This window comes from Rhodamnia argentea, chromosome 1, assembly GCF_020921035.1.
Source record: "Rhodamnia argentea isolate NSW1041297 chromosome 1, ASM2092103v1, whole genome shotgun sequence".
Classification (NCBI taxonomy): domain Eukaryota; kingdom Viridiplantae; phylum Streptophyta; class Magnoliopsida; order Myrtales; family Myrtaceae; genus Rhodamnia; species Rhodamnia argentea.
Genome location: NC_063150.1, coordinates 12,677,391 through 12,697,136, shown reverse-complemented (window position 1 = coordinate 12,697,136; position 19,746 = coordinate 12,677,391). Strand labels below are relative to the sequence as shown.

Sequence of the window (19,746 nt, the reverse complement as noted above, 5' to 3'; positions counted from 1 at the left end):
GGATAATGCATCTATTGTTATTAGGGTCAATACCATGAAAAATCCTAAACTGGTATACATGTGACAAATTTATCCTAAACTAATTTTTTTTACCACGAAAAACTCAAAACCGGTACACCCGTGACAAATTTATCTCAAACTATTTTTTTAACCACTAAAAATTCTAAACTGGTATATCCGTGATAAATTTACCCTAAACTAATTCTTTTGACCAAGAAATATTCCAAACTGGTATACTCGTGACAAATTTACCTTCCGTTAAATTGATTTAATATCACGAAAAATCTCAAATTGATAAACATGTAACAAAAAGATGGTCAAAACTCCATACTGGTATACCCGTCAACCGTCACGTGTTACCAAATCAGCAATTTGATAGTTAAATTTAACGAAAATTAACGGAGGGTAAATTTATTACATGTGTACCAGTTTAGGGTAAATTTGTTACTGGTGTACCAGTTTAAGGTTTTTTGTGGTAAAAAAAAATAATTTGAGATAAATTTGTCACAAATATATCGGTTTGAGATTTTTTATGGTATGGACCCTTGTTATTACTTAAGATTGGTTCTTTCCTTCTTGGCGTGGAAAGAATGTAGCAGAGGAGGGGCAACAAAATCAATTGGTATTTCCTGTTATGTACTTCTCATGAGTTCCACATATTTCATCATGGTATGTCGTGCTTGCGCAATTAGTTTTGTCATGGAAAAACTCCCTCATTTTGGTAATGTCTACTAAAGTCCGTTGGAAAAGTCTCATTCGCGGTATAAACATGATTCTTGATGCATTTTAATTAAGCTTGCTACGTGTGCGGCTTGAATTAAGTTGTTCCAGAACATATAGCAACCCAACCTTGGATCAACTGATCTGGCCACATGATAGGCCCTGGATGTCGTGTTGTGGTCGACCCATTTCGTTGCTCTGGCTGACCAAACTTCGTACAAGGAAATCAAGACGAGAGCGCTGCTATGTTTGTTAGTGTCGTATTTCTGCAGGACGTGTGCATATTGTTGGTCACTTCCGCACTTCAGTTTAGTCATTGTGTTTTATTTTTTTTGGCTGCTTGACAGACGCCATGCATGAGCATGCTACAATGTTTACATCACTGAACGGAGAAAGAATAATGTAGAACAGATTTGTATGTGTTCCATGAATTCACAGAGCAGATTTTGTTTTATTTGAAGTCTCATGCTGGTAGATCAAACATTGTTCACAAAATTTCATTGTTCTAAATTTGGTTGTTGCCGTCCTCAGGTTTTCATTAATGAATCAGAGTAGATGAAAACATGTCAGCCCATTGAAAATATTACTTCCTGAGAAAAGGAATTCATGACTTGACACCTCAATGAAGAGAGTCCCTCTTTTTCAACAGTACTGTCTTCGCGTGTGATTCTTCATTAGTGTACTGAAATGAAGACATTTTATTATTAATATCTTGGAACACACGTTAACAAGACAGCCGCAGACAAATTTGGCGAGTGCTAAAGCTATTGAAAATTCGACAACCTGTGCTTTATAGCCTTGTACAGTTAAATCATCACAGTTGAGGAAAACCCATTAGCCTATTGAAACGTTATTAACAAAACGTAGGTCCTTGAGGTTTTGGGTGTCATCCAGTGCTAAGGTAAGTTGAGGACGTCAATTTAACTTCTAAACGAAGAGAACCCTTGATGAAGGATCGTTTCGAGATGATTAAGCCTTTTTCAACACTAAATGCAAACTTACTTGAAGGTTAAACCCATCAATGTTGACAGAATTTTAAGGTTGACTTTGTTTAGATGTTTCAAAGGGATTTTGTGCTTCAATATGGTCAGATAATACATGATTGGAAAGCCCTATGAGCATACATGCCTTCAAATGTATCGGGTTTCATGCTATTTGAAGTCTTCTAAAGAATCATGTCCCAGATACTCAAATACTGGACCAGAATAATGTGTCTTATTCCTAGAGTCAAGTATAGTCGAGAGTCAATTTTCTGAGTTATGTTTAGTCGGAGGATTAACAGCCTTGTCTTGGAGGATTAAATCATAGGAGTTTTGGTATGTCTGTACTTGAAGGTTTGTTCCAAGTTGAGTCTGTAAGGTGTCCTCGTGGTTAAGTGAGTGTTCTAGTAATATATTGGAATAGAACTTTTCGATTACACTATAACCTTAACTCTATGCCTCTTTAGTGAACTCCTTTTTAAAAGTGTTAGGTTATATGCATTGTATCTCGAGATGGTCAATCTCAATAGATGGTGACATTTCTGTTGTTGTGTTTGTGTGGACTTTCAAATTTCCGACTCCTCCGGTATCCAAAGTCTTCATTAGAAGAAGGTATTTCTTGTAGTGAGAAAATCACGTGGTATTGATACGTGGAGAAGCATGTCAATTAGAAGTGAGAGATTTCAAAATTTAAAGATGTAGCTTTTTGGAGTGCATAACACGCGATTATTGATAAATTATTATTCGTCCAATGATCGATTGATATACAGAAATTATTTTCTCTCAACGTAATGAAAGAACACATCTAGTTTCACGTCCAAAGCAAACCACCTTTGTCTTGCCACACACCGAATAACTTAGCAGAAGAACTAGACATGCCTAACAACACTTAAGCCACGTCATAACTTCTTGCCTTAGATTGTAGTCCCCTTCGATTTTAGGTGTTTCACAGGCCTATGTTCCTTCAAATAGTTCAGAAGGTCGTTGGTGTAACGTTCTTGGATGCCTTGGTCCCCAACAATAGGCCTCATCCCCTTGGATTTCTCTCGGTAAACCCTACCTTCCTCTTCCACCATCACCAGCCTCAGCGACTCGGCCACGGACTGCCTCGTGACCGACCCGTCGGACTCGTTTCTTGGTATCGGATACCCGATTTGTCTCTCCTCCAAGATCCTTGCGTTCAGTCCTTGATCTGCCACGAATGTGAAAAGTATCAGGGCTCTCCCGAAGCTTAGCGCCTCCACCGCTGAGTTCCACCCGCCATGAGTCAAGAACCCGCCTACCGAGTCGTGCGCGAGTATCTTCAGTTGAGGCACCCAGCTGTCCCAAACCACGCCGCGCCCTTTGACTCGCTCTTCAAAACCGTCCGGCAACATGATTGACTCTGTGTCGGCCGAGCCGAGGCGAGTCTTGAGTACCCAGAAGAATGGTAGCCCCGAAAGCTCCAGCCCTTGGGCAATTTCGGTCAGTTCGGTTTGGCTCGGTTTGGACTCGCTCCCAAATGCCACATACACTACGCTACCTTTCTTCTGTGCATCGAGCCATTCCTTGATCGACCGCCAAGTGTCGGTTTCGCCTCGCGCCTCAGGATCGCCTGGGGCAAGTTGCCCTACGGGGAAAACTGGTTTGGTGTGGATATCCTTGAGGAGGCTCAGCCATTCGGGTTCGACCTCATAACTGCTTCTAAGTGCTATCACGTCACAACATTCTTGGCATGCCCCCATGCGATACAAGTCTGTGACGCCTGACGCATTGCCCGTGACCACATCGAAAATCCTCTTGATCTCAAAGAGGCGGAAAGCGACCTTTGTCGGGAACGGAACCCACTTGGGGCTCCTGGTGAAGTCTTCCGGGGTTTTCCGGTAGTCTGCCCCCTTTGAAGCCCATGTTGGCCCAACGAAGCCCAAGCCGGCACCGATCATGATAGTGAAGAGGACGCTCCCTATGCCGAGCCTAGCAGCGATTGGTCCGGCCCAATACGGAGCGAAATCGTACATGATCCAATCGGGATCCGAGGACTCGAGGAACCGGGCCACGGGTTCTTGGAGCATGTCGAAAGCCTTCTTGAGGTACTGGATCTTGTCGTAAGGCAGGTCGCTGGTGGCTTCGGCACCCTCCGGCAAGTGTTCGACGGGCGGTAAGGGGAGCTTCACCAAGCTGATGAGTGGGGCGAGTTCTGGAGGGGGTTTTGGGAGGCGATCTATGTTTCTCGGGGCCGACAGGAACGATATCCGGTGACCCTTTGCGGCCATCAACTTGGCTAGCTCCATGTATGGCGTCATGTGGCCAAAGGCCAGCCAGGGAAGCATCGCTATGTGGAGATTGTCATGTGTATCGGCCATTGGTGCTTGACAACAAAATCTGGGAGTGCATAAGACCGTAAAGTTACAGAAATAAATAGAGCAGGGGTCGAGAAAGTTTCATCACCTATGACATCCGGGCTCTTTTTTTTTGGTTAGATCTTCTTACGGATAAACATTATCTTAGAATCCCATGCAGCCAGTGTTCGCCAAATGGTCTGGTCCCCTCAACCACTGTTCAAAGAGAACTCTCTTCACCAATTAAGAATTCATCTTTACTACTTGGATTAATATCACAAGAAATCTCAAACTGAAACAAATGTGACAAGTTTATCACAAACTAATTTTCCACCCACCAAAAATCTCAAATTAGTACACATGTGATAAATTTACCCTCTGTTGGTTCTATTAAACTTTATCGTCAAATTCCCGAGTTGGATGACACGGAATAGTTTGTGATTGTACCAATTTGAAATTCTTACCCTCCGCAGTTTGATGTTTTTCGTGGTATTAATCCAATTTAACAAAAAATAATGGATTAAAAATTTGTGTATACCAGTTTTAGAGTTTTTTTTGTGATGAAAAAATTAAATCGAAATAAAATTTGTCATATATGTAACAGCGTAGGATTTTTCGTAATATTAACCCTGTCTTGTAGCAATAATCTTGTATTCATCCTGCCATAAAATTCCAAGATGTGATTGGTTGTTGATCTGTCGTCTGTCCATGAAAAGATTCATGCAGAAGATTGACTGTTAGTTGACCTGCTTTTTTTTTTTTATGCGCGGGGTATATTGAGGGGCAGCCTGCAAGGCGTATGGATCACCTGCCTTAGGCAGGTGACATACCCCCATCGCCACCCTCCATAATACTTTCCCCATTTTTTATCCCTCATATAAAAAGGGGATGGAGGGTGGGGATCCAATATATCGCCTGCCATTAAGGCAGGGGATCCCGATCATGTCTACCGCATCGATTATCTTGACAAGCTCGCTCCGTTTTATGCGAATCTAGCACTAATAGAAAGTTAGATTTAATGAGATTCGCCTGAGAATTCATATTGTTCGATAAAAATTTACGAAAGTCAGTGCATGGAAGAATGGTGATGGATGCCTACTATATTTTTTTCCGCATCCGTGGATTATTCTTAGTTATGACGAGCCCTTTATATGTAGAGTTATAAATGGACATCATGATTCACGAGTGAGGTTTGTAACGCGAGTTTTATGTCTGATGGACCAAGTAAGTTCATAGGATAATCAATACCATCTATAGAGAGCTCTCTACCTATTCATTATTCATTTGATAGCAACCAGACATAAACAAAGGGTAGCTCAGAAACTTGAGGATACAAGCTTTGCTGATTTCCACACATTCATGAAAATTAACAGAAGGAAAAGACAAGAACGTAAAGCAAGACGTGGATCCATGTCTTTCTTTATTCTTGGAGATCAGCAATACACGCCCCCATAAGAAGTAAGCGTGAACCATGCATCCACCGTATCTTTCTACGTCTTTCTGTTTTTGGGAGTTTCTAATAGGTCCAAAGCAAAAGGAAGAGGATGCGTGAAAGTTTTCCAAAAGTTTTGAGTTTATTGCATTTTTACAGTTCCGCCACAATCTTTTTTAATTGTGCCAATTCAGTTATAATCCTTTTCATGTTTTACCAATTGAGTCTATCTGGCCAGTTTTAATTATAATTGAGAAGTGATCATTAATCTGCTTCTATAGCTAGTTCTAATAACATTTGCTACAGACAAGACACCTCACAAAGGCAGCTATTGATAGTCTTGTGATAGTAGAGAATTTCTTTAACAGAACAGATTGCAAAATTTCAAGAAACTCCCACATTTCTAAGGACACATTTTGTCACTTCATAGAAACACTATAGTTTGAATCCGATCCGAATATCGTTCACCCACTTGGATCAAGTAAAAATCCATCACCCGCTTGGATCGGGAAAAAAAAAACATTAGAGACTCGGAAAATTCAATCTTATACAGGTAAGAAATCAAGCCTGAATTGATCTTCTGTGTCGGAGGCGAACTTGGAATGACTTAGCGTAGATCAGAACATAAGATGCCACTCTTTTAGCAGCCTCAAGACAATTAACTCATGTATGTTCTACAGCGAAACTTAGTGTCATGAGAGACTATGACTGAGATTGAGTTAGGTGTAGATATAAACCAATTAAAGCTCAAGATAGTGAAGCCGCACTCATTCATTATGAGTCTGTTAGTTTCTGGTACTAGTATTACTTCTTTTGGTTGATTTCTTGGGCATACATGAACCAGCATCCAAGCCCACTTATAGGCTTCGGTTAGATTTTCCTTCTTGTTTTTATCCTTGGCCACAATCTTCAACTACCAACCATTAATCTAGAAGCTTGTAGATTCTAGGGTTTTCCAGGAAAAATGGATCAGAACTTCAACAAAGTGAAAGTGCGTCATAGTCTTAACACTTAATTTATCAAACTACCATGGGAGTTAGCTAATTCAACAGTCATTCATGATAAACCTGTTAGTCATCGCACGGTCCTCTTATCAAGAAACCTTGAGGAACCTAGGAGCTTAATCTTTATATAGCCACAAAGTCACCATTTGTTCTAGCTTAAGAAAAGTACTTTTTACCGAGGATCTATTTGTTTCACGGAAAATGAATGAGTCGGAGAACATTTCCTTAGAAATAATAGCTTGTATAGCTTAAAATAATTAGTCAATGAATTTTTTTCCTTATCAACAACAAGTTATATCTAACATTTTCGTGAACGATAAAAATGTGTTCGTTTATTCATTTTTGTAGGTGATAATGAGCGATGGTTCTTAGGAATTTTTTTTTTCCAAATTACGCATTTTTCGCGAAACAAACGGAGCATTTCATGTACGTTTTTTGTGTCCATGTCAATAATAATGAGGTGTAGTACTTGCTAGTTCGACTAATGCATCTATTTCTCAATGAAAACTTTAGCTTCATCATCGTTGTCAGCAAATCTAGTGCATGAACACATGAAGGAAAAATATGCAGCTATGTGGAAAAGAGGAAGTGACAACCCAATCCAAGAGCGATGTATATAATCTGCGACCAACAAGTTATTAAGGAATGGCGAATTAATTAAGAAAATGTGAAAGCAGAACATCTTGCAACCCCAGATAATGTATAAACTTAAAGCTGAAGTTGTTATAAGTTCAAGCTCAAGAGCGGTTAAGAAAAAAAACGAAAGAAAGCTATGCTGTTGGTATCCTCGTACTCTTGTTCATACAGAACTTCACCAACACGACTCAGCGAATCATAAATTTGGAGAATCATTTGCAGAAAGAACGATTCCGCATTCATCCTAATAGGACATAAAGAACACCAACATAATTTTGTAGCAAAAAGTCCTAAACCTATTGTTTGCTGGACAATTTAGTTTTAAACTTTTTAATTGTGCCAATATAGTCCTACATCTTTTGGTAACTTGCCAATTTAGTCCTAAACCTTTCAATAGTACTAATTCAATCCTAAATCTTCTAATGATTTGCCAATTTAGTCCCCAACATTTTAACAATTTTCTAATTTAGTCCTTCTAGCCAATTTTGGCTATAATTACTGACGGGTCTAATCAGCACCACTTGTCCTACGTGGCATATTGCTCATGTTGACTATTTTTGCATTGTTTTAATTATATGAGTTTCTTTGTTCTTCTATTTTCTTTTATTTTTATTTTTTCGCTCCACGATAGGGAACGTTGGCCTCGGGCGAGAGTCGCCCTTGCCTAGCCTAGCGAGGGTCACCCTCTCTTAGGCGGGAGAGGGCCCCTCGTGTGATTTGGCTTGCCAGCCTAGGCACAGGCGTCCGTTGCCCAAGGCCATCGACCTTTGCTAGCTCTCTTAAGCGACATACTCGGAGGTGAACTACCAAGGAAAAACTAATGGAGTACTAAGCATGGTGCTTAGCACAGGCTCATCCAAGCTCTACCAATCATGACTTGATACTCCAATCATGCATTTAAACTTATTTGCCGACATTTTCCGAAGGTGAACCACCAATGTTTGCAGCTTAATCTGGTTGACTACTTGGGAATACATGGGAAAAAGTACCGAAAAAGTTCCAAACCTATAGCATTGGTACTAATTCAGTCCTCAACCTTTCAATTGGATCAATTTAATTCTAATCCTTTTTTGCATTGATACCAATCCAATCCATCCAGCCAATTTTGATCAGTGGAAGTCGACGATGCTACATAGGACGGCCGACGCTAATATGGATATTTTTTAATAATTTTTTTTTTCTGAAACTTGGAGATTGGTAGGCGAGAGTCGCAAGAAACCCTCGTCGCCCACTGGATGAGGGTCAGCCAACCCTCGACAACCATCCTATGTGGCATTGTCAACGTTCATGTTAGCGATTTTCAGTTAAAATTAACCTAAATATGTTTCTTCAATTATATTGTTTTCTTTGTCTTATATGTTCAATGCCCCGTGATTACTAACGGCGGATGTGGGTGAGATGACGATGCTGGATCTAAGGCCTGTAAAACAAGCAAACCGATGGAGGCGTGAAGTGGGGGATGATGCATGCAGTGCTTCTTCTCCTTCTCCCCGGTGGTCAACCTTACATCTCTTCATTTGCTGGGGGGGAGACTTGAGTTGAAGCGTGGAGAGAAGATAGAACTTGGGCATGGCTGCGCGAGGCACTTGCGATCGTGAAACCCCATCGTTTTGTTCCGTGTCGCGTAGGCCACTTTAGGAACACTAGACCAGTTGCCAAAAGCGAGTGAAACCATGAGGTAGAGACTCGAGACAACTAGAACTCCTTCCTCCCCTAGTACTTCGGGAGGGACTCGTATGGGTCCGTGGAAGCACGATGTTCTCTCACCCGTGTTCGACCAACCGCACGAATCCCCCAGTTTCTATCTTTGAGGCCTACCCCAGATGTGTGCGAAGTTCAAAATCGGTATGTGTCCGAACGGCGAGAACTGCAATTTCGTGTATGGCGTTGAAGATATGTGTCCAGCTCCGCCCAGTCACAAGACCTTGTCGGCATCCGAGACCAGGATAATAAATCCTCCAGGAATTGGGAGGATGACAAGAAAGTTATGCATAGGATGAAGCTATGCAAGAAGTTCTATAGTTGGGAGAAGTATCCTTATGGGGATAGATGCAACTCTCTTCATGAGGACCCGACTAAGTTCAGAGATGATTTGGGGAGATAACAGGTGAAAGTCTTTTTTCAGTGAGAGAAGTCACTTTGCTCATGGACTAGCAGGTATATGATCTTGATTAGATTTGTTTACATCTTTAACCTTCAGAAGTTCCATCTGTTTTGTCCAACTTCACTGATGCAGGGCGTACAAAGTACATGAATAGTGAATTGATTTATCTTAGATGTTGCATCAACAGATAATATTTTTTAAGTTATGCAATATTTGTTTTAGGGCATTGGTGATTACCTGTATTCAGGGGACCCATTTTGTAATTGGGCAATGACTCGACAGGATTGATACTCTTCAAAAGCATAGAAAGTAAAAAAAAACAAACGAAGTGGTGAACCATAATGTGGGACAAACTGACAGTTATGGGAAGTGATCATGTTTACATTTCTTCGATACTGTGGTGCCTAAAGTAGAGAGTAAAGTGCGTTCCACAGTGTAGCACTCTTGCTTTATGGCTTTTAGCATTTTTTGACTTTTGTTTTGCATAATTCAATCTCGGGGGTCGAACCAAATTATCACAGGTTTGCTGGCTTGAAGAACCTCTCTTCGAGTTATGTCGGTTTCTCGGCTTAGGATTTGTGTCCTTTAGTCGTGTCTGAAGCTTGAGAAATTGGATCTTATTAGTCCAGTCACTGCAATGTCAGAGGCACAGGACACAGTTGAGGTCAATAGCGTTACATTGAAGCGCTTTTACATTGAGACTGAGAAGTATTTAATTTCCATGTTTAAAATGAAAATTTGGGTGGAGTAGATACTATTTTGAAAATTAGAGTTAAAAACATAGTGGAGATTACTCTTTGAGACAAAGTGACTACCTTAAAAAATAGTTAAATAAATTTAAATATTTTCAAAAAATAAGTACTCCATTTGATACTAACATGAAATTAAATTATAACACTGGTAAAGTAGCAGCGCAATTTGAGTATGCAAGTGCTATAAGGCCTTTAATGTATACAATGCATTGTACTAGACTTGATATTGCTTTTTCAATGTGTAACTTGAGTAGATACACTAGTAGTCCAAGTATAGAACATTGGAATGTTGTCACCAGAATTTTTGGTTATCAAAAGAGAATTAAAAATTTGGGATTGTTCTATAATAATTATCCGGCTGTATTACACCAATGCTAGTTGGATTACAAGTGTGGAGGAATAAACATTTCACTTTTGGATGGATCTTCAGATTAGGTGGATGTGTTGTTTCTTGGGCAAGCAAGAAATAATCATGCATAACTCACTCAACCTTGGAATGTGAATTCATTGCTTTAGAAATTTGTTGTTGGATATCAAATTATGGCCTAATCCTATGCCTCTTATTTTTGTTCATTGTGACAGTCAGGCTACTTTAGCAAGAGCTTATAGTAGCACTTATAATGGAAATTCTAGACATATCGCTTTAAGACATGAGTATGTGAAACAATTGATTTAGGATGGTACCATAACAATTGTTTACGTAAGATCAAGCAAGAATTTGGCCGATCCCTTAACAAAGGCTCTACTAAGAGAAGTGATAAAGATGACCTCAAAAGAAATGGAGCTAAAATCCTTTGCTTCAAATTGCCAGCATTAGTAACCTGACGTAATACTAGCATATCATTAGCTATAAAGTTTAATTGGTAAAAACAAGTTGTTGAAAGTGATTGTTTGATAATGACATTAGCTCGAACATGAGAAGTCAATATCGTATATTACGTTTTAGAGGCTGAATTATATTCTTAATGATGTATAACACATAAATGTAATGTGTTTAGTAGCAACAGAAACACATGGTAAATACTTGACCTATATGAGCTTAGAAGTAGTGCCACTTTTTATAAAAATTAGGGTTGCTTTCTAGAGGGCTCATGAAACAGGTACAAGCACAATGCCATAATAGTATTGAGTAAATATGAACTTCTCCGTGAAACAAGAGATTCATATATGTGCGATATATCCGGTTTTATTATATAAAGTAGCAAATTTAAAGCCAACAGCTATTTCTCACTTTTATAGAATTTTGAGATGCTTGTACTAAATGAAGGTTTAACTTGAAAGAGACCTTCATGTATGTATATTAATCTCATGGATTGTGGCTGCATTTCTTGGGAAACTTTATTTTGTAATTTTATTTTACAGATAAAGTGGAGGATTGTTGGTAGTTTCTTTGTAAAAAAAAAAAAATTGGTGTCTTCTCTCACTTTGTGATTACTTTTTTAGCAGTTGTTTCGGGAGATGCAACTCTTAAAGGTCATGTCTGTTCAGAAATGAAAAGTTATGTACTTCTCAAAATAATGTGTATGTTCACAAAGATTTTCACTATTAGATATTCACGTTTTTGTCAATATTTACATTTTCTTCTTTTATTTATTTATTTATTTATTTATTGCTTCTTTCCAAACAAGAAATACAACCATTGTTCTTCAATTTTTTCCATTGAGTGATCCTGGAGAAATATGAGAATAGCTATCTGCTATTCTCACCGATACTTTGTTGTATCCTAGAGGATATTTGCCGAAAACCATTATCAACATTGCGGGACAAATAAATCCTTAAAAAGAGTGCTATCACGTCTCAAAGTTTGATTATGTTGTTTATCCCATTTGGCCATATTTTCCAACAGATGTCTCACTTGTTTGAGAGAGGCGTGCGAATGTTAGCCGAGAAAGAGTAATTTGTTCTACATTTGTTTGTGTTCCCCGAAATCATAGAGGGTATTTTGTTTTAATTGAACTGGTATTGTTCTAATTTTTGGTTGTTTAGCATCCTCGATGTCAGCATTAATGAATTATATTAGATACTCGATACTGGCCTATAATAATGTATTTTGTTCCTAGAGTCAAGAGTCGATATTCTTCTTCATGTTTAGTCCGAGGATTAACAGTCTTGTCTTGAACAATTAAATTCAGTAGTTTTGAAATTTTTCTGTACTTGAATGGTTGTTCCAAGTTGAGTCTATAAGGCGTCCTCACGGGGTAAGTGAGTGTTTTAGTGATATATTGGAATAGAATTCTTAGATTAGACTATAACCTTAAGCCTATGCCTCTTGAGTGAACTCCTTTTTAAAAGTGCTACGTAATATGCATTATATTTTGAGGTGGTCAATCTCAATAGCTGGTGATCATTTTCGTTATCATGATTGTGTTGACTTTCAAATTTTTGACTCCTCCGATATCCAAAGTCCTCATTAGAAGAAGGAATTTCTTGTGGTGAGAAGATCATATGGCATTGATATGTGGAGAAGCAAGTCAATCAGAAGTGAGATATTTCAAAATTTCAAGGCATAGCTTTTTGGAATGCATAACACACGGTTATTGATAAATTATTCTTCATCCATTGAGCGATCAATATACATAAATTACTTTCTCTCAAGGTAATGAAATAAGACATCCAGTTTCACATCCAAAGCAAAACACCTTTTTCTTGCCAAATGTTGTAACAAATGCGAAAAGCAAACACAGAACACAAGGATTTACGTGGTTCGATCAAGGTGATCTACGTTCACGGGCGAGGCAAAACAAGATTCCACTATAATCAAAGAGAGTACAGATTACGGAAGTCGATCTTATCGACCGAACAAAAGCACACGGCTTACGAGTCTCTCATATAAGGAAAATCCTCGAAACCAAACAAAAAAACCCTAGCCCCAAGATAAATAGAGCCCAACTCTCCGTGTTCCGATTTGTTCAATCTAGTCCACTTCATTAATTAATGGCCCATGTCATCGCTTAACGGTTTGAACAAATGGAAGGACTAGATCGAACATTTACTAGTAATTCGGGGACTAGATTGAACAAATCGGAAGTCCAGGGACGAAATTGAACATTTAGTCAAAGTTTAGGGACTATTTGTGTCAATTTTTTTTTTTACACAACGTGAATTATTCTTAGTTATGACGATTCCTTTATATATATAGAGTCATACATGGACATCATGAATCACGCGTGAGTGAGGTGTGTAACAAGAGTTTTGGGTCGATGAACCAACTAAGTTCATAAGATAATCATTATCATCTATTGAGAGCTCTCTACCTATTGATTGTCCATTTGAGAGCAACTAGACATAAGAAAAGGGCTTCCGCTCCGTCACTCCCCTGCAACCATCCCCACTGCCATTGAAGCGACACCATGAACAGTTTCACTCACTCCCAATTACTCCTTCAACACTCGTCGACCCTCCACGTCCCTTCGATATTCTTGAGCCCTTCTTCTCTGGCGAGGCCTCTCGAAGCTCCGATGAGACAAGGCCGATGGATTTAGGTGGAGCGAGTGCCAGCGAGCCAACGAGAAGGGGAGGAGGACGTGTAGGGAAGTGAGAGTGATCGCGCGCGAGTGGTGTTATCGGTGGATCCGTGGGCTCCGACCGTCGATTCGGACAACATCATGTTTTAGCTATTCAGGTTTTCCGTACCTCGGTTCTCGTATTTCGATCATGTTGAGGCCTCTACCGGCGATGATTCGGATCTTAGGTTTTGGAGGGTGCGCCCGAAGGTTGAAGAGCTTGGGTTTGGTATCGTTTGAACACTAGATTGATAATACAAAACCGACTACCGTGATATTGCTCATGATTTGGTAATGGAAGAAATTGGCTATTTTCTCGATCGATTTTAACATTTTCACCTTTTGCATACCAATTATACCATATCCCCCGAGGACCAAAATTCGGTACCAAAAAAGCAACAAGACATACAACAATTAGAAAGAAAGAGAGTTAGAAGTGGAGATGAAGACTCAATTTGGCACCCGAAGTTGAAACCCCGTGGCAAAAGTGGCATTGATGAACGAGAAGGAACAGAATGAACAAAGGGGCTTTGACCATCCTAGCGCTAAGGAGTAGAAGCAGATCATTTCTGATTTGAATCCTCGATTCTTCTCTCTAGTTGGTTGTGTTATCTACGAGTTTGAATTCATGTTGGAAAGAGAGAAATGGTGATCATGTTGTTCCTAAAGCTGGTTGTTTTTTTTTTTTTTTCGTGGGAGTTCGAATTCAAGCTATGTTGTAGGAAAGAAGTTTGTTTTTTACTGAAGCGGATGAGTTCAAGAAGGGGCATTGAGCTGTGCGTAGTTGGCGATAGAGGGTGTAATTAAGCAAGTTTAGCCAAGTCATGTTTGCTTTTGCTATAGCTACATTGCAGCGTGTAGTTGGCAGTAGAGGGTGCAATCAAGCAAGTTTAGCCAAGTCATGTTTGATTGTTGCTACAGTTGCGTAAGGCTGCAAAGGGAAAGAAAACATAATAGTGGAGCCTAACATATGTACAAATAGTGCTGAATAATATCCTGGGAATGAATTGTTAGTTTGTTTTTGTGCATTGTTTGATCCAATTGTATGCAACCATGGACCTCAATTGTCTTGGAATAGAAAGCAATTCAGTGTTATTATGTGCTTTCTGGAGCATCGAAAACAAAATCAGCCACACTGGAAGTTTTCCTTTCTCTGTATTGAAACCTTAGTATATCAAACACTCCCTCGGTATCAAACTATTCTTGTTGGACCACCATCCGTTTAAACCTTTATTGACACACATTTTACTAAAGTAGCAATGGAACGCAACAAAATTTTACCAACGAGTTTTGTGCAAGCCATCTTAAACACTTCAACACCAACAAATTAGTCGAAAATAATGTCAACTGCTTTTCTTTTCAAATGTTGAATGTACTAAAAAAACAAAAAGCTCTTGCCAGGATGCTTGTACTCTTAACAGCATCATTGCGCAGAATGCTTATGCTCTTAACAAAATTTGTGCTCTTAACATCATCATTTCCCCATCTTAAACACTTCCAAAACTACAAAGAAATGAACTCCATCTCTTATCTTAATTTCAGGAGTACAATATCAACAAAAAGTGCTAGAACTAATCCTATTTCCAACTCTTCAAACATCTACTTCTGGTCAATTTTCGTTTTTCTTGGAGATCCTGTTGATCCAACACTTCCAATATCGTTCAAATGCTCCACGGCTTGTTTCCGTTCGTCTTGCTTCTTTTTCATAATATTTTCCTTTTGCCGCTAGACAAAATAAAATCATCAATCAGTCAAATGTCAAATGTCAAATCTTTACATAACAAAAAGTTTACTACCATAAAGCTATACCTCTAGTCTCATTGCGGTGATAATTTTGCGAGATGCTCTCTCCACCTTCTTAGCGTTAACCACATCATGGTTGGTATTTTTTCGTAGAGAAATGGCTTGACTACCTCCCAGTCCAGACTATAAGAACAACAATAAACAATACTCAAGTTGAAATGTCACTTATAATTATTCTACTACATAGTCCGATGTTAAGAGTACCTTTTGACCAATGTTATGATGGATCTCTATGACAAGTGGGTTCGCTTCTCTCTGTTCGACTTTCTCTTCATCATGTTCATTAAGAAAATGAAGTAAAAAATATTGACACAGGAGACCAAAGACACTGAATAAATAAACCTTACATTTTCCTTTTGTTTCGATGGACAATTTCTTGAGTTATGACCTCTCTTGAAGCACAAATGGCATGTTATTTTTGTGCCTTTTCTTGACACTTTGAATCCATTTTTAGATTCTCCTTCCTCTCTTATCCTTTTGTGTTTAGACCTACCAGCATAACCCAAGGAGTTGGTGCCACCAAAGATTCTCTATCACTGGAAGGCCAAAGGTTATCACCATTCATTGCTTCCAAGTAGTGACTATATGTCTTTAAATAGATATCCTTCTTGTACCAGTGAGCGACAAAAGTTTCTATCTCCTCCCCTTTGAATAGAATAACACAAATTGCATGAGGGCATGGAATCCCACTCAAGTCCCACGCCCTGCAAGAACATGAGTTGTTTTGTATGTCCACTACAAATTTATCGCTCCTATGGTGCACTTCAAATCCATCTTTTCCATTCCAAAGCACATGACAAAAGGCACTTTCTTTTTTATTGCCTTCTATTTTCTCTAATATCCTTGGCGAGATGTCTCTTTTCCATCTTTGACATGCATATCTTTTCTCACGCGTTCTTGTCACCATCTTCTCTCTAATATCCTCAAGCATAGATATGATAGACATATGTCCGGCTTCAAGTATCGATCCATTAAATGCTTCTGACAAGTTATTGTCCACAATATCCGACTTGTATATTGTTTTAAAGTAATCCTTGCACCAATATTTTGGAGCAATCCTCATCAAGTTAGCCTTTCTAGTCTTGCTCATCTTACTCAATTCCTCGAGCTGCTTTTCAAATTGTGGGACCGTAGTTGACTTGGCACACATCCAGAATTGCTTGCAACAGTCGTTTCCCCCATTCTTCTTGCGCCAGTTTGCATAGATATGTTTTGCACATCGTTGGTGCTCAACCGATGACATCTCTACCTCCAGTACTTGCACAAGCCCCTACAACATAATACATGATATCATCATTTATACAATGCGATACCAACACAGCACACATGAAAAAATACAAAATGAAGGAGTGGTATAACATTACCTTTTGCTGATCTGAGATCACCGTGTATCCCACACTGTCCTTTGTGCCAAGATCACACTTCAAAATCTTTACAAACCAGCCCCATGAATCCTTATTCTCGACCTCAACAACGGCCCATCCGATGGGGTACATTTGATTATTTGCATCCCTACCAACAACAGTTAATAACTTACCCTTCAACATTCCTTTTAAGAAACACACATCCAACCCTATCAAAGGTCCGCAACCTTCAAGGAATCCCTTTCTCACAGCATCAAAGCAAACATAAAATTGTTGAAAGATGGGTCTTGAATTTGATGAATCCTAAATCCACGTAAATGCTCTGCAAAGAAATCTTGATTCTTACTTTTAAGAGAGATTGTGGGGCTTCCCCCTCCTTCTCCTCCTTCTTATCTTGTTGTAAGGTTTTTGGGACCAACTGCAGATTGAGAGAGTCAATCGTTTGAAACAGAGAAGAAAAATATTTGGCCTTTATTTTCCCTTTTTAGTTGGTTACCCCAGTTTAAGTTCTCTTAATGATAATTTTCACGTGGATTTTTTCTCTGAATTTGAAATAAATATCTTATGTGGATATTCCACATGTCTTTTTTTTTTTTTTAACTTAAAGGATCAAAAGCCACATCAGCAAATGCTGCTAACTTTAACTAATGGAAGGATGAAGTTGAACATTGTTTAATAGTTTAGGGACTAGATCAAACATTTACCAAGAATTCGGGGACTAGATTGAACAAATCGAAAGTCCAGGGACAAAATTGAACATTGAGTGAAAGTTCGGGGACTATTTGTGTTATTTTCTCTTAATTAACTAAACATTGCTAATTATCTGCTTTGAATGAATGCATGTTTTAATGCTTGAACACATAAATTTGGCACTCCAATATGACGATGGATGGTGATGTCTATGGAGATGGCGGCCCATTGGGGCTTGACAACGGTGATCAACCGATGTCCAATCCGGTCCTATTTGTTGTACACCCGATCATGTCTCGGGTTTGATATTTGGGTTGTAACTTATATCGATTGGCCTGTATGTTTACCTTCCAATCAGTAGATAGCTGTTTTAATTATTTGAGTGTTTATATACAGCTCTGCATTTTGATAAATTGCTTGTTCCTTGCTTTTCTAGAGTTAGGTTATTAATTAAGCTAGCAATTGCGTGAAAATGACAGAAAAACATTATGCATGATCATCTAGCATTGGTTAGATACCTTTGGGCTTTAAATAACCTGCAGAATGTGTGGTCACATTAGGAAATATCAACTGGTTAGATACTAAAAGGACGCTAATTAGCTAATTAGCATAAACAAGTCCCCGAACCTAAATACTCTAGTTGCGTAGAAATCGAAATAACACCCCCACGTCTCGATTATTTTCTAGCCGACCCCAAGAGGCTAGTGGAGACTTCTAGTAATGATTTAAGCTGCTAATCATGAAAAAGAAATCTAGCGTCATGCGAGGTAGGACTTGGGAGAGCCTACGCCTAGGCCGATAGGTAGTATCTCTAAACCCTCAAGAGGGGCAAAAGTTAGGCCATGACAAGTCTATCCAGCTAATTTTAGCTGGAAATCAATGACATGGACTCCGACTGTGCTACATGGCGTAACCGACATTGACATGGATAATTTTAAATAATGTTTTAACATTTCCTCGAAGTTTATATATTTAGTTCTTTTTTTTTATTTTTTTTTTCCTTTTTTCCACTTCCAGTCTCAAGCTAGGGCCGCCCTCATTAGCTTTGGGTGAGGGGTACTTGGGCTTGGGTTGGCAAGGGCCACCCTTGCCCACAACCCGCAATGGCTGCCCTCGTCCGAAATGGTGAGAGTGGCCCTCGCCAACTTAGATCCCAATGTCCCTTGCCCGAAGTTAGAGGGAAAAAAGGAAAAAAAGAAACAAAAAGAAAAGAACAAAAAAATAGAAAAAGTAAGGAAAGAAAAAAGAAGAAAAAAAAAAGAGGAAAAACAGAGAACCAAAAAAAATTCAACAAAATGTTAAAATATTATTAAAAATTATTCACGTTAGCGCTAGATATGCCACATAGGATGGCTAGCATCTATGTTAGCGATTTCCGACAAAAATAGGCCAGGTGTACTCAATTGATAAAATATAAAAACGTTCAAAACTCAATTGACATAATTAAAAAATGTAAAACTGAATTGGCAAAGCACAATAGATTTAGAACTTTTCAGGCAACTTTCCCAAGGATGCTTACTCCACACCGACCATCATGACAAGGTTAAGCTAGACTAGTTAAGCCAGTTAAATAAAGAAGTGGTCATTAATATGCTTTTGTAGCCAGTCCTAATGGCATTTGCTATAGACAAGATACCTCACAAAAGCAGCTCTTGATAGTAGTGTGAAAGTAGAATTTTCTTAACAGAACAAATTGTAAATTTCAAGAGACTCCCAAATTTCTAAAGACACATTTTGTCACTTCTACATAAACACGATAGATCGAATCCGATCCGAACATCACTCACCCACTTGGATCAAGAAACAATCCATCACCCGCCCGGATTGCAAAAAAGGAAAAAAGAAAAGGTTGGAGACTCGGAAAATTCAATCTTATACAGGCATGAATCAGGCATGAATTGATCCACTGCAATCAGAGCCTATGCATGTATTCTGGACAGATCAGCTAGACTGTGATTGAGATTGAGTTAGCTGTAGATATAAGCCAATTAACGCACAAGGTAGTAAAGCTGCATTCATTCGTTACAAATCTGTTAGTTTCTGGTGCTAGTATTACGTTTCTTGGTTGGTTTCTTGGGCATACATGAACGAGCATCCAAGCCTACTTATAGGCTTCGGTAAGATTTTTCTTCTTGGTTTTATCCTTGGCTAGTCTTCAACCACCACCCATTAGTCTAGAAGCTTGTAGAGTCTAGGGTATTCCAGGAAATATGGATCAAAACTTCAACAAAGCCAAAGTGCATCATAGTCTAACACTTATAGGGAGTTAGTTAATTCAACAGTCATTCATGATAAACCTGTTAGTCATCGGACATTCCTCTTATCAATAAACCTTAAGGAACCTAGGAGCTTAATCTTGATATATCAACGAAGTTACCATTTGTCCTACCTTAAGAAAATTACTTTTTTTACTTAGGCTTCGTTCTCTTTCGTGGAAAAT

General features: G+C 38.9%; 1 protein-coding gene across 1 annotated transcript; it reads right to left on the bottom strand.

Annotated features, from left to right (window-relative positions):
• Positions 1 to 2,509: 2,509 nt before the first annotated feature.
• On the bottom strand, positions 2,510 to 4,133 carry LOC115753804 (UDP-glycosyltransferase 91A1-like). The gene has a single exon (XM_030692619.2). It carries the CDS (start codon positions 4,040 to 4,042, stop codon positions 2,615 to 2,617), a length of 1,428 nt encoding a protein of 475 aa, XP_030548479.1. The 5' UTR covers positions 4,043 to 4,133; the 3' UTR covers positions 2,510 to 2,614.
• Positions 4,134 to 19,746: the final 15,613 nt, after the last annotated feature.